We start from the raw sequence: 16457 nt of genomic DNA, 5'->3' as shown, positions 1-16457 counted from the left end.
AGTTAATGTACGCAGTTTTGGAAATACTGATTCCCCATGCCATTTAATGGCATGCAGTGCCTTAAAAGGCATCCATCCTCAAAACGTTTCCCTTTGCCAATTTTTGCATCTTCAATAATTTCTTATTTAATATAAATAAATTCAATGCCATGATTTTTTTTTTCTAATATTGTAACAGATTAGTTCGGTGTTAAGATTTGGTTGTCAATTGGGCATTGAAGGCTAGCTCTTGTTGCTAAACGCTTAATTGTGGCCCCAGTTCCGTCACATGGTGATTTCCCCGACTTGTTCCGGAAAAAAAAAAAAAAAAAAAAAATCCATTCTCCAGTAATGCCAAAATCTTTTTGATGATGGCAAAGATTTAGGAAGCTCTTAAAATTTTTGTACTGTGTTGCAGAACCAGCACTAAAATAATGAATATGCTTAATTTCTTTAAAAATGCACTTAAGGGATTTGATCAAGTACGTTAAAAACACGTGCACTGCAACTGTCATGTCGGAGGCAATCACTGATTATGCAGTAGCTGACACTCTTTAGGTCTTCATTACCTTTGTAGTAAATGACAAATGGATGTATTGTAGCTTGACTGTTTTCTCAATGGAAACCCGCGCACTGTGTCTTGGACAACAAAGGAGTAATTTTCTGCAAAATCCATTAATATAATCAATTCTCCTGGTTTGAGACCACCTTTAGTGAAGGCGCCAACTGAACAGTGCAGTGACAAACCGTTCTCTTACAAAAAGGAAAAAAAAACATCAGTTCATCGTACAAGCAGTGCAAAAAACGTGTTATAAAAGGCATTTTATGTGCTAAGTGCAAATATTGGCTACATGGAAAGTGCGCAAAAGTGAACCTAAAATACATAAGTGACGACTCTCCCTGGACTTGCTTTGACTGTCTGAAGTGTGAAACAACTGATCTTGTAAGTACAATAAAGTCAAAAGATGAAATACTAAAATTGTTACAAACTGGTATTAGCACTCTCAAAAAAGAAATTAAATAGCTAAAAGATGCAAATGCTAAACTAGTAAGTGAATCATGATGCTGTGTATGTGGAAATCCTTTGTCAAACAAAAGTAAAAACTTTGACAATTCTTGTGTGCAAACTTCGGAAAGAAAAGGACACAGAAAATAAATCGTGTGGTGAAGCTGTAAACAAATATAGCTGGAAAACAGTGACATATAAGAAGAACTAGAAACGTGAAAGTGATTCGTCTAAACAGGAAGACAAAAATGAATTTCTCGTAATTGGCAACTCCATATTGAAAAATGTAGTAGTTCCGAACTGTGACATCGATGTTCGCCCTGGCATTCGACCACAACAAATTAATAAGCATTTTAAAAATATTATGTACACGAAACAGACTAACTTTAGGAACAGTAGTGATATGACGGCAAACTTCAGAGGTGTGATATTCCATGTTGGGACGAACTCTATTCGAAGCAGCAGCGAAGAAGAAATCAAACGATACAAGAAATGTAATTCATTCGGCGAAAAAATTTTTTTACAGGCTCTAGAATCGTAATCAGTTGAATCTTACATAGAAGATCTGTGAGTAACACTTATATAAACAATATAAACTGCGCCGTCAGGGAACAGTGTGACGAACTTGGTGCGATTTTCGTTGACCCTAAAAAATTTGAGTGACAAATGTCTGGGGAGGGATGGCTTGCATTTGAATAGACTAGGAACAGTGACCTTTAGTAAAACACTCATGGACATATGTAAAATTATTAAAAATACAGGAAACTGGTATTTTCTGAAAGGGGTGATGTTCCAAGGATACCGTTTGAAAATAAAAAACATGAATGTAAATGAAATAATGAGGTACTTGAAGTAATTGACAAGGACAAAAAGACAGTGAGAAGTGACAACGCTAAATACAGTAATAATAATTTCGCAATTGTTCACCAAAATATCGAAAGTTTAAGAAATAAAGTACAACAGCTAGAAGTCGAGCTGGAGACTATACACAGCTCAGTTGTTTGTATCACAGAGCATTGGTGCAATGAAGAGGAAATCAGTCAAGTAGTCTTAAAATCTTACAATTTAGCATGTGCATACAGTAGAAGTTCGATGAAGTGTGGAGGTTGTTGTATTTATGTCAAACAAAATTATCCATATATTGTCAGAAGTGATTTATGTGCAATCAGTGAAGACAAACATTTTGAGTTGGCAGCAATAGAATTTAGAGACCAGAACAGACGTAGAAAATTAACTATTTTGTGTTTATACAGGTCTCCTAGTGGAGACATAAGTAAGTTTTTGTCTAAACTAAATCCAGTACCTGACATGATATCCACTCCAAAGAGCAACATTCTCATATGTGGAGACCTAAATATAGATAAACTGAATCCAGATCCTACCTGGGAATCCTTAATAAGTGTCACCCAAACTTTCAATTTAGTGCCAAGAGTTAACAGTGCAACAAGAATAACAAACCATTCAAGGACCGCTATTGATCAGGTTTCAACAGATTTAGATAAAGAAAACTGTAGTGTAGATGTTTTTGAGCTAGGATTATCTGACCATGCTGGTCAAATTATAAAATCGAAAACGACTACAGAAAGAACAAAGAAAATGCAAGTATATAGGCAAAATTTTTCCAAACCAAAAAAAAAAAAAAAAAAAAGGCAGGAGTTTGCTAAACAAATAGCAGGTGAAACATGGGACAACAGTATACTCAGAGGTAGATGCAAATGATAAATTCAAGAACTTCATGACAAAATTCAAACTAAAATTTGAAGAGATCTTTCTTAAAGTGTTACGTCCATTCTCAACAGCTGAACAAAACAAATGGGTGACCAAAGGTATCAAAAAAATCATCTCAAACACTGAAGTACCTCAGCTCTATCAAACACAGTCGAACAAATCCATCTTTCTTACTCTTTTATAAAGGGTATAGGAAAACTTACATGAAAGTGTTGTGTGCTGCTAAGAGGGCTCACAACTCCAAACTGGTGCTGAGTACTGAAAACAAAAACAAAGAAGTCTGGAAGATTGTAAAACAGGAAACTGGCAACAGAAAGATGAATGTGTCTAACATAAAAAAAAGAAGGGATTCTAATAAAAGATCCAAAATATTTGGCAAACTATATAAATAATTATTTCAGCAATATAAGTATAAAATTTCAGCAAAAATTGCTAAAAGTCCCTCAGATCACAAAGCTAAACAAAAGTGTACCACATTCAATGGTACTACTGCCCACAACAAAGGAAGAAGTCTACAAAGTAGTTTGCAAACTGAAAAATAAAAATTCAGCTGATTTAAATGAAGTTCCAATTTTTCTAATTAAAGACTGTATACAGAGCCTGTTATCACCATTAGCTAATATTATAAACCAATCATTCTAGCAGGGTTACTTTCCTGACTACTTAAAATATGCCAAAGTACTGCCTCTCTTCAAAAAAGAAGACACAGGAAATATAGAAAATAATAGGCCACTCTCACTGCTCTCATGCTTTGCGAAAATAATAGAAACTATTGTGAAAGATAGACTTATGAGCTACTTAAATAAGCACAACCTCCTAGTCAAGGACCAGTTTGGATTCCGAACAGGGAAAGGCACAGAAGCAGCAACAACATATCTCACTAAATATATCCTAGAAGCACTTGATAAAGGAAACTATACAACAGGTATATTTCTCGATCTAACCAAAGCTATGGACACAGAGGATCACAAAACACTGTTGGTCAAGCTACATGAACTGGGAATAAGGGGGATTGCAAAAAAATGGTTCCAGTCATATCTAGAAAATAGAATACAGATGACTAAAATAACACATTTATCATGTAACTCCAACTGTATTGAAAAATATATTTCTGACCCCAAACATAAAAATATAGGTGTACCACAGGGTAGTGTCCTAGGTCCAGTACTATTTCTAATTTATATTAATGATTTCCCACAAAGTATAAAGCATGGGCATACAATATTGTTTGCAGATGACTAATGTGCTAATCAGTGACATCACATGTAGATCTAAGATAGAAACCTGAAGAAACACTAAAAAGTGTATATGAGTGGGCAGCTAACAACAAAGTCATGGTCCATCATATTTCAGGCTTGCAGCCGCATCACGTTGACATCTTGGCACGATACTTCGGCTAACAAACATGCAGCCATCTCCAGGTGAGTGCGAGACTGAAGATTACTGGTGCGCGTTGTTCTATATATACCGAAAATTGGCACGGCGGCGCCTGCGCATTGGAGAAGGCTAATACCGTGCCCCCTATCTAATTTGGCGCGCTCTGCAGCAGAAGCGGGCCGTGCATGCGTAGTGGTGTACCTACATTTGCGCTATCTGTCATAAAGCGCCTTCGCGCAGCTGAGGCGCGGTAGTCGAAAGTATAAAATCAATTTTTGTCAGCCGTCGCACTAGATGCAGACCCATGTCTCTGTGAAGCGATTAAAGAAATTACAGGATCCCATGCTTTATCCATCTGAAAGCCACCGTCTCGATTAATAAGATCTTTTGCCAATCGTATCTCCACGGACTCCTTGATAATGGATTCCCAAAAAGATCTAGTTGCCGCTAACATTTTTGTTCCACAATAATCCATGGAGTGTCCCGTCGAAATACAGTGTTCTGCTACGGCTGATTTGTTGGGCTGTAGTAGACATGTGTGGTGCTCATGCTCCACGCATCTTTCCCGTACTGTGCGAGTAGTTTGGCCAATGTAGGATTTGCCACATTGACAAGGGATCTTATAAATACCGGCCTTCCTCAGACCCAGATCGTCCTTCACAGAGCCAAGCAAAGCCGATACTTTCGTAGGTGGTCGGAAGATCGCTTTAACACAATGCTTCTTTAAAATCCTTCCTATTTTAGAGGAGAGGTTACCCACATACGGAAGAAACGCCCTGGACGTGACCACCTCTGTCTTCTTCTTCTTGTTTCTCTTTACATTTCTTCTTTGTTACAGCTGTGCGGATTTGGCGTGTAGAATATCCATTCTCCCTGAAGACGGATTGCAAATGTTCTAATTCTTCAGGAAGGCTGTCCTTATCAGATACCACATGTGCCCTGTGCACCAGAGTACGCAGCAAACCCATGGTTTGTGCAGGGTGGTGGCAGATTGTCGCCTGCAAATACAGATCTGTGTGTGTGAGCATCCGGTAGACGGAGTGCCCCAAAGATCCATCGGTTCTACGATTGACAAGGACATCCAGAAACGGCAGACATCTATCTTTTTCGACCTCCATGGTAAACTGAATATTCTTGTGAATGGAATTCAGATGTTTTAAGAATCCTGCCAGTTTTTCTTCTCCATGGGGCCAAACTACAAATGTGTGATCCACGTAATGCCAGAAGACTTTCGGTTTAAATTCAGCTGACTCTAGTGCCTTCTCCTCAAAGTCCTCCATAAAAAGGTTTGCTACCACAGGGGACAAAGGACTGCCCATGGCAACACCGTCAACTTGTTCAAAATATTCATTATTGAATAAGAAATAAGTTGAGGACAGGCAATGATGAAATAATGCTGTTATGTCGGCTTTGAGCCTTCTGCTAATGAGTACCAGTGAATCCATCAGTGGAACCTTAGTAAATAAAGAGACAACATCAAAACTCACTAATAAGTCAGAATTGTGGAGTTGGAGCGACCTCAGTCTACTAATAAAATCGGCGGAATTACGAATGTGATGTGGACACTTGCCCACATAAGGTCTCAGTAACGAAGACAGATGTTGTGCTAAATCATAGGTTGGTGCACCGATATTACTAACAATAGGGCGTAATGGTAGTCCCTCTTTATGAATTTTCGGAAGACCATAAAGCCTCGGTGGAACAGAGATATGCGGTTTCAGTCTTTTAATGACTTCAGGTGGAAGCGTAGAAGAGTTTAACAAAACTGTCGTTTTCCTTTCTACTCTGCTCGTCGGATCCTTGTCGATCTTCCGATATGTGAATTCACCAAGGAGGCTATAAATCTTCTCGTTGTAGATGTTTCGTGGCAAAAGTACTGTCGCATTGCCCTTGTCCGCTCGGAGAACCACAGTGTGGGGATCTTCACGTAGTTTCCATGGAGCATGAGCGCCACACACGTCTACTACAGCCCAACAAATCAGCCATAGCAGAACACTGTATTTCTACGGGACACTCCATGGATTATTGTGGAACAAAAATTTTAGCGACAACTAGATCTTTTTGGGAATCCATTATCAAGGAGTCCGTGGAGATACGATTGGCAAAAGATCTTATTAATCGAGACGGCGGCTTTCAGATGGATAAAGTATGGGATCCTGTAATTTCTTTAATCGCTTCACAGAGACATGGGTCTGCATCTAGTGCGACGGCTGACAAAAATTGATTTTATACTTTCAACTACCGCGCCTCAGCTGCGCGAAGGCGCTTTATGACAGATAGCGCAAATGTAGGTACAACACTACGCTTGCGCGGCCCGCTTCTGCTGCAGAGCGCGCCAAATTAAATAGGGGCGCGGTATTAGCCTTCTCCAATGCGCAGGCGCCGCCGTGCCAATTTTCGGTATATATAGAACAACACGCACCAGTAATCTTCAGTCTCGCACTCACCTGGAGATGGCTGCATGTTTGTTAGCCGAAATATCGTGCCAAGATGTCAACGTGATGCGGCTGCAATCCCGAAATATGATGGACCATGACTTTGTTGTTAGCTGCCCACTCATATACACTTTTTAGTGTTTCTTCAGGTTTCTATCTTAGATCTACATGTGATGTGTCACTGATTAGCACATTAGAGTCATCTGCAAACAATATTGTATGCCCATGCTTTATACTTTGTGGGAAATCATTAATATAAATTAGAAATAGTACTGGGCCTAGGACACTACCCTGTGGTACACCTATATTTTTATGTTTGGGGTCAGAAATATATTTTTCAGTACAGTTGGAGTTACATGATAAATGTGTTATTTTAGTCATCTGTATTCTATTTTCTAGATATGACTGGAACCATTTTTTTGCAATCCCCCTTATTCCCAGTTCATGTAGCTTGACCAACAGTGTTTTGTGATCCTCTGTGTCCAGAGCTTTGGTTAGATCGAGAAATATACCTGTTGTATAGTTTCCTTTATCAAGTGCTTCTAGGATATATTTAGTGAGATATGTTGTTGCTGCTTCTGTGCCTTTCCCTGTTCGGAATCCAAACTGGTCCTTGACTAGGAGGTTGTGCTTATTTAAGTAGCTCATAAGTCTATCTTTCACAATAGTTTCTATTATTTTCGCAAAGCATGAGAGCAGTGGGAGTGGCCTATTATTTTCTATATTTCCTGAGTCTTCTTTCTTGAAGAGAGGCAGTACTTTGGCATATTTTAAGTAGTCAGGAAAGTAACCCTGCTTGAATGATTGGTTTATAACATTAACTAATGGTGACAACAGGCTCTGTATACAGTCTTTAATTAGAAAAATTGGAACTTCATCTAAATCAGCTGAATTTTTATTTTTCAGTTTGCAAACTACTTTGTAGACTTCTTCCTTTGTTGTGGGCAGTAGTACCATTGAATGTGGTACACTTTTGTTTAGCTTTGTGATCTGAGGGACTTTTAGCAATTTTTGCTGTAATTTTATACCTATATAGCTGAAATAATTATATATATAGTTTGCCAAATATTTTGGATCTTTTATTAGAATCCCTTCTTTTTTTTATGTTAGACACATTCATCTTTCTGTTGCCGGTTTCCTGTTTTACAATTTTCCAGACTTCTTTGTTTTTGTTTTCAGTACTCAGCACCAGTTTGGAGTTGTGAGCCCTCTTAGCAGCACACAACACTTTCATGTATGTTTTCCTATACCTTTTATAAAAGAGTAAGAAAGATGGATTTGTTCGACTGTGTTTGATAGAGCTGAGGTACTTCAGTGTTTGAGATGATTTTTTTGATACCTTTGGTCACCCATTTGTTTTGTTCAGCTGTTGAGAATGGACGTAACACTTTAAGAAAGATCTCTTCAAATTTTAGTTTGAATTTTGTCATGAAGTTCTTGAATTTATCATTTGCATCTACCTCTGAGTATACTGTTGTCCCATGTTTCACCTGCTATTTGTTTAGCAAACTCCTGCCTTTTTTTTTTTTTTTTTTTTTGGTTTGGAAAAATTTTGCCTATATACTTGCATTTTCTTTGTTCTTTCTGTAGTCGTTTTCGATTTTATAATTTGACCAGCATGGTCAGATAATCCTAGCTCAAAAACATCTACACTACAGTTTTCTTTATCTAAATCTGTTGAAACCTGATCAATAGCGGTCTTTGAATGGTTTGTTATTCTTGTTGCACTGTTAACTCTTGGCACTAAATTGAAAGTTTGGGTGACACTTATTAATGATTCCCCGGTAGGATCTGGATTCAGTTTATCTATATTTAGGTCTCCACATATGAGAATGTTGCTCTTTGGAGTGGATATCATGTCAGGTACTGGATTTAGTTTAGACAAAAACTTACTTATGTCTCCACTAGGAGACCTGTATAAACACAAAATAGTTAATTTTCTACGTCTGTTCTGGTCTCTAAATTCTATTGCTGCCAACTCAAAATGTTTGTCTTCACTGATTGCACATAAATCACTTCTGACATTATATGGATAATTTTGTTTGACATAAACACAACAACCTCCACACTTCATAGAACTGCTACTGTATGCACATGCTAAATTGTAAGATTTTAAGACTACTTGACTGATTTCCACTTCATTGCACCAATGCTCTGTGATACAAACAACTGAGCTGTGTATAGTCTCCAGCTCGACTTCTAGCTGTTGTACTTTATTTCTTAAACTTTCGATATTTTGGTGAACAATTGCGAAATTATTATTACTGTATTTAGCGTTGTCACTTCTCACTGTATTTTTGTCCTTGTCAATTACTTCAAGTACCTCATTATTTCATTTACATTCACGTTTTTTATTTTCAAACGGCATCCTTGGAACATTACCCCTTTCAGAAAATACCAGTTTCCCGTATTTTTAATAATTTTACATATGTCCATGAGCGTTTTACTAAAGGTCACTGTGCTTAGTCTATTCAAATGCAAGCCATCCCTCCCCAGACATTTGTCACTCAAATTTTTTAGGGTCAACGAAAATCGCACCAAGTTCGTCACACTGTTCCCTGACGGCGCAGTTTATATTGTTTATATAAGTGTTACTCACAGATCTTCTATGTAAGATTCGACTGATTACGATTCTAGAGCTTGTAAAAATTTTTTTCGCCAAATGAATTACATTTCTTGTATCGTTTGATTTCTTCTTCGCTGCTGCTTCGAATAGAGTTCGTCCCAACATGGAATATCACACCTCTGAAGTTTGCCGTCGTATCACTACTGTTCCTAAAGTTAGTCTGTTTCGTGTACATAATATTTTTAAAATGCTTATTAATTTGTTGTGGTCGAATGCCAGGGCGAACATCGATGTCACAGTTCGGAACTACTACATTTTTCAATATGGAGTTGCCAATTACGAGAAATTCATTTTTGTCTTCCTGTTTAGACGAATCACTTTCACGTTTCTAGTTCTTCTTATATGTCACTGTTTTCCAGCTATATTTGTTTACAGCTTCACCACACGATTTATTTTCTGTGTCCCTTTCTTTCCAAAGTTTGCACACAAGAATTGTCAAAGTTTTTACTTTTGTTTGACAAAAGATTTCCACATACACAGCATCATGATTCACTTACTAGTTTAGCATTTGCATCTTTTAGCTATTTAATTTCTTTTTTGAGAGTGCTAATACCAGTTTGTAACAATTTTATTATTTCATCTTTTGACTTTGTTGTACTTACAAGATCAGTTGTTTCACACTTCAGACAGTCAAAGCAAGTCCAGGGAGAGTCGTCACTTATGTATTTTAGGTTCACTTTTGCGCACTTTCCATGTAGCCAATATTTGCACTTAGCACATAAAATGCCTTTTATAACACGTTTTTTGCACTGCTTGTACGATGAACTGATGTTTTTTTTTCCTTTTTGTAAGAGAACGGTTTGTCACTGCACTGTTCAGTTGGCGCCTTCACTAAAGGTGGTCTCAAACCAGGAGAATTGATTATATTAATGGATTTTGCAGAAAATTACTCCTTTGTTGTCCAAGACACAGTGCGCGGGTTTCCATTGAGAAAACAGTCAAGCTACAATACATCCATTTGTCATTTACTACAAAGGTAATGAAGACCTAAAGAGTGTCAGCTACTGCATAATCAGTGATTGCCTCCGACATGACAGTTGCAGTGCATGTGTTTTTAACGTACTTGATCAAATCCCTTAAGTGCATTTTTAAAGAAATTAAGCATATTCATTATTTTAGTGCTGGTTCTGCAACACAGTACAAAAATTTTAAGAGCTTCCTAAATCTTTGCCATCATCAAAAAGATTTTGGCATTACTGGAGAATCGATTTTTTTTTTTTTTTCCGGAACAAGTCGGGGAAATCACCATGTGACGGAACTGGGGCCACAGTTAAGCGTTTAGCAACAAGAGCTAGCCTTCAATGCCCAATTGACAACCAAATCTTAACACCGAACTAATCTGTTACAATATTAGAAAAAAAAAAATCATGGCATTGAATTTATTTATATTAAATAAGAAATTATTGAAGATGCAAAAATTGGCAAAGGGAAACGTTTTGAGGATGGATGCCTTTTAAGGCACTGCATGCCATTAAATGGCATGGGGAATCAGCATTTCCAAAACTGCGTACATTAACTTGATCTTGTTGTTCCATTTTAGCAACAACTTGATTTGCTTCAGACACTAAAATCAAATTGTTGAGTCCTAAATAAAGAAAAGAAATAAAATTATTCAGATTTCCAAAAATTATGTAGCAGTCTCTAGTACAGTTAAATGGTTAAATTTAGCAATGAAACTGTCACAAACAGGTTTAAATTCACCAAATAAACAGCAAAATGAATATTTAAACAATGAAGACATAATCAACAAAATTCCAAATTTTAGGAGACATTTTTGCACCTTACCCAAAGAGACACCAAAATGAAAATAAGTGTTTCTAATAGAATGAAATGTGCTTTGTTGAATGGTGTTAATGAATGTAATGTTGTAGGTGTCCATTTTGAGATACATGACTTTGAACACAGGTATATTTTGATACATTCATGTTTTTTAACAAATTTACAGGATGGTAGCACAGTAATTAAACACACAAGCCAGGCCAAAATTTGTGATATACTAAACACCCAGACAGACAGTAGTTTGGCAAAAGACCAGGTCCATAGTGCACTTTCTCCACTACTTCTGTCTCGTTAAACTATGGGGCAAATTTCTCGCAACATAATTTGTTGCCTACTTTGAACTGAGATTATGCCAAATGCATTGCTTTCTGAACTCTACTTGCAACATTTGTGTGTAGAGCACACAAAGTTGTGCCACTATATCCAGGAGCAAGAGTCTAGCTCTTTTACATTAGGAACAGTGGAATGCCAAACTTGACGATTTCTTAACGACTTTTTGGTCTCTGTAAAAGTGGTCTTCACGAAAATGGCTCTAGCACCTCAACCAAGTTATAGGTGAGCCTGAAACTTTGCATAAGTTCATGTAGGGCCGTCAGGTACATCCTGTACAAATTTCATAAAAATTGAAGATGATCGAGCTGGGAGCCGTAGGACACTTCACCTGGAACGACCCATATACCAGTTATGCTGACCGCAAGAATGAGACCAAAGCATTAAATAGCTTATTCTACCACTCGAACTTTTCACGATCTGTTTTTGTAGGCATGAAATTACTGCTTGGGCTTGTTAGTTAGCCTATCATTCTAACAACGTAAAGTAAAGAAAAATCCCTCATTTGAGCACACATTGTGATTCTTTAGCTGCAGGGTTTTATCAGAGTAAAGCAGATCATCTCCACCAAATTCCTTGGAGACTGGAGCGCCTGTTGAAGATTGAAAGTCAAAACTCTGAAAACACGGATCTCAGAAGTAGATTTCTTTGCTAGTCTGTCGACTCGGCTGATTTATAATAAATCTTTAGTTTTTGCAGCAGTACCTGCTTGTCTGTGAACCATAACAGTGTGACTTCAGATACTTTTGCAGCCAATCACATTAGTAGTTTTGATTTCACTTAATCTAGTTTCCCCCCCTCATCAAATACTTCTCATACACTATGTATAATTCTTTAAATCAACTTCCATTTTTAGTCTCACAGAAGCTCTCAATAGTTTCGATATAAGGAAAGTGTATTATTTGCTCCACATGAATGTGAAGGGGTGTGTAAGTCTTATACTACACAAATACACATTACACATTTCAGAATTTGTCTATGGAAGCAAAAATAGTTGTACAGCTTTATAAAACACTCAAAATACCATCCAGTTAGAGCCCATTTGTTATTAATTTCCTTCACCATGAGCCACGGAACACATGCAACAACAGGACATGAATGCCACAAAATTATTTCTAAATCAAATATTTAAAATATTAGTCACAAGAAATTTATTAGTGTAAAGAGTATCTACTGCGAGCATACCTGCAGAGAAATCTGCGATTGCTATCAAATCAATTTTTGGAAGTGGATATGCAATCTGGAAGTAGTCTTTGTAATATGGCAATACTTTTGTAGCAACCTCAAGAGCAAAGCGACCTTGCTCCTTCTTGCCAACTGGTGTGTATACTCGCACCAGTACTCCATCATTTGACTTGTCCTCTACAAAGTCATACTCTCCAACTACTACAGCTACTAAATATGTTGACATGATGGGAGTGGTATCGAATTTCACTACACGTAGGGCAGGGTTTGATGGGTCTTTTGTTTCCGACACCACAGGCTGCAACAAAAACATTAATCTCAAACTTACCACCCAACAAAATAATCAATATTTACTAAAACCTAACGAGTTGGATGTCTTTGATGAATATACAGGATGTCTTAAAATATGTTCACACAATTTTAATTATCACAGAAATTTTTTTCCTACCTACATGGTTAAATTTCTTAAAAAGGTCATTTTACTTTTTCTTGACAGACACCGGATGTCTCATCCATCTAGCTGTGAAACCCAGTCAGTGCCATGAGAATAAAGTCAAGATGCTAAATGCACATTTGTACGTCAGAGAGTGAAAACATTTTATCAAGCAGTAGTCAAAGTTTGATAACGTTGCTGGAGTTCAGACACAGTGGAAACTTTAGTATGGGACTGATTCATCTACAAAGTTAACAATCACATGTCTCAGAGACAAAATTCAAGGTGCATAGAAGAGTGCACAATGCACAGAAACACTGATCAAGGTGACCTCACAAAGCTAAAAGTGATTAATCCTCACATGTAATACTGGAACTGTTAAGACTGTTCACAGCTGCAAGATTCATAGCAAAAGTCACAGGAGAGTCATGTCAGTGTGATATTGATGTGCAATATCAGGGTGGGTGATAGGGCAATGCACAGTGGCAAGGGGTAGTGATTGTACATTTGATGCTCCAGCTAACAGTGTCATCTTCCCACATCTGCTTGTAGGATGCGCTTTGGAATGTGTGTTTATTTCCATGTTTGTTTTGGTTTGCTGATGATACTCAGTCCATGTAGTGTTCATTATGGCTGAAAAAGCAAACACGACAAATATTACATCTCGAATTGACAGTGTTGAGTGTTATTAGAATACATATTTTTATGGGGAAAATCAGAAGCAGAAACTGTGTCTCAATTTGGCATTTATCCAGTATTATCAGTTCCCACTGTAGAAAATGGCTGGAGTGTGTGCTGCGAGACAGAGAGCACATTGGTGACACTGACACTGCAAAGTGTTCTCCATTCCCCTGTGCCCAGACCACATCACACTTACTTGCACACCACTGTAGTACTGAACAAAGCATTCTCAAGAGAGTAAGGTTGCATTGCTTTATTCCAAGGCTAGTGCTACAAGTAATGGATCATGGCACAAATCAGAAGGTGCAATTTTGTGAATGTGTTAATGAGGAGAATCCAGGTGAACTATGCTTTGTGGGTTGTGTTTTTTCATTGAATAAAGCACAAATTTACGTAATGGGTCAATCGACGTAATTGTGTGTATTAAGCTGAAGATAATTCCTGCACGACTGTTGCACAGCCGTAAATGTGCCTGGTGTGAATGTGTGATGCAGTTTGTTTCCTCCTACGGAATTTGGCCACTTCATTTTCAGAAGCCTGTAATTGGAGAAAAGCCTGCAACAATGCTTGCCAGTTACATTTTCTCTTCTATTCACCCTATGTATGGTAATGGTAGATTTTATTTCCAAGCTAAATTGTCATAGGGATGTACGAGCAAACCAAGAATGAAATGTAGGAGGCCAGTGGGTAGGATTCAAGAAACTAATCTAGTTTCCTGTACACTCTCCAGAGCTGAAATCACTCAACTTTTTCTACAACGGAACACAGTAAAAGGTGATGTGTAGGGTTATTACCATGCAGTCTGGATACATTTGGGATGAGACTCAATGGACTGCATAAAATCCCATTACACACTTTGGTTCAAGGGACTCTGTCCTGACTCTTACTCAGAAATAAAGTCTACGCTGAGTGCCAACAGTTTTAACATTTCCTTCAACCACCACTTCGAATATCTATCTGAACTAGGAATTACCCTTATGATTATAAAATAAATTTTCGAAGAGTTCAAAGTGTGTATACATGTTTTGGTGCAACCTGTATATCAGAAGACATTTGCAAGAAATGCTGTAACACAGCAGAAACAAGCAAGGATTAATGTAATTAGGCATCAGCAGCACAAAGCTTTGCTAAATATGAGTATCAGATACACATTCTGTTTTGCTATCATTTATAAATACACAGTAAATCAATAGTTTAAAATTTAACCTTCCTGAATTGCAATTTATTAGTCTTTTTTTGTCCAAAAACATCTTTTTAACATTGATGTCTGGTTGTAGATTTTTAAAGATACTTTAAAATGAACAACATTAGAAAAACAAACACTTTTGCTTACTAAATAAAGCAGAAAATGAGTGACATGTTCCACTCAACTCAAGGTTTTGATGCTTGATTAGGGTGGTCTGCCAAATGGTTTGCTATGATCACCATCTCCAGTGGGTAATCGTAGAGTAATTTGTATGGTTCATTACCACAATTATCTTTGTACAACTGACATTTTTGAAAAGCACATGGCTTTCAAAAGCTCGCAAAACAAAAATCTGAAAACTGATTTATTTTCTGTACATAAAAAATTTTGCTGAAACATCTGTACAGAAATACCTTTAGTAAGTCGTTGTGAGCCATTATGGATTAACTTTTAGAGAACCACAACAAATATACAAGCATCAATATCCTTCTCCTGTGCAAAAATCTTTTCTGTCCATGGTGCTGCTGTGTGAAATACACCTGAGGTACAGTTTTTTTCTTTTAGCTGACACATGCTTAGGGTAACACTGACATCAGTCCTCTTCCCATCCCATTTGCTGATTGTCAAACAAGTGGCGCAATTGCAAAATTTATAAGATGATGAAAAACTACATCAAAAACATTTTACTCACACGTGCATTCTTTTCTCCCTTTCATATTTCACTACCTGTACAATAAATTTAACTTCTTTGGTACAGATTATAACAATTCATACAAATTCTAAGTACATTTTTCAAAAAGTGTAGTATTTTTTATATAATAAAAACAATTACAAATGTTTTTCAGCTCTACTACAACTTTTAATTTTTGCTAACATGGGTCATATGTGAAGCAAAGCTCAAACCAGCATCATGTGAGAGAAAAATTTTAACACAACATGTAAAATAGTAAATTAATAAGATTTTTTCTAAAGGCATGCATAAAGAGCATACAAGACCCATAAAAGAACAATAAACGAGTCCTTTCATTCAGGTATCGTACCTAAAGCAAACACGAGTTGTGCGCTTAGTAAAGAAAGGTAATGTGGAGAGTTTCAAAAACTACAGGTCAGTTTTGCTATTGTCAATATTACCAAAAATAATTGAATTAATCATGAAATAAAGACTAATGATTTACAGGAATAGTACAACCTTTTCAATGAAGCACAGTTTCATTTCCAAAGTGGGAGAAGTACAACATCGGTCACTTTAAAAAAGTGGTACTTAAAGTCTCGACAACGATGACTGTGTTATTGGTTTACTCTTAAACCTGTCCAAGGCTTTTGACACTGCTGGCCATAAAATAAGCGCTAAGTGTAAGAACAATTGGAAATGAGTCTTTCCAGTCTCACTTGGAAAACTTGCTGTAAATACGGGATGGTCAGAAATAGTCAGAAAAGCTTGAAAGAGAGAGCACTTGCATGCATTAAAATGCTGTAATGCAGAGACCTCCGTGGGTCCGCGAGTTACCACGTGTTGAAATGCTCTTTGCCAGTTAAAATGTGTCATGTTTCGAAAGATAAATTTAAGCTAAGCGAGCAAACATTAAGTTTGTTCAGTCTGAGGAAACCAAATGAACACTTACAGCGACACAGCCTTTGGTAGGCTGCTTGAATTTGTGCATGTGATGACCTGATTGGCTAACTTCAATGGTAAATTACTTGGAAATGGCGCA

At 37.2% G+C, this 16457-nt stretch overlaps 1 protein-coding gene across 4 annotated transcripts in view; it reads right to left on the bottom strand.

The window, feature by feature from the left end:
- The window catches only part of LOC124605204 (puromycin-sensitive aminopeptidase), a 165298-nt gene that overhangs the window by 134885 nt on the left and 13956 nt on the right, over positions 1–16457 (bottom strand). For all 4 annotated transcript variants that reach the window (XM_047136741.1, XM_047136739.1, XM_047136742.1 and 1 more), the window contains exon 4: positions 12446–12743. In XM_047136741.1, the coding sequence (XP_046992697.1) occupies positions 12446–12743 (298 nt within the window). The remainder of the gene's footprint in view (positions 1–12445; positions 12744–16457) is intronic.

The sequence above is a fragment of the Schistocerca americana genome, chromosome 3 (assembly GCF_021461395.2).
Source record: "Schistocerca americana isolate TAMUIC-IGC-003095 chromosome 3, iqSchAmer2.1, whole genome shotgun sequence".
Taxonomy (NCBI): domain Eukaryota; kingdom Metazoa; phylum Arthropoda; class Insecta; order Orthoptera; family Acrididae; genus Schistocerca; species Schistocerca americana.
This window is presented reverse-complemented; position numbering and strand designations above follow the sequence as displayed.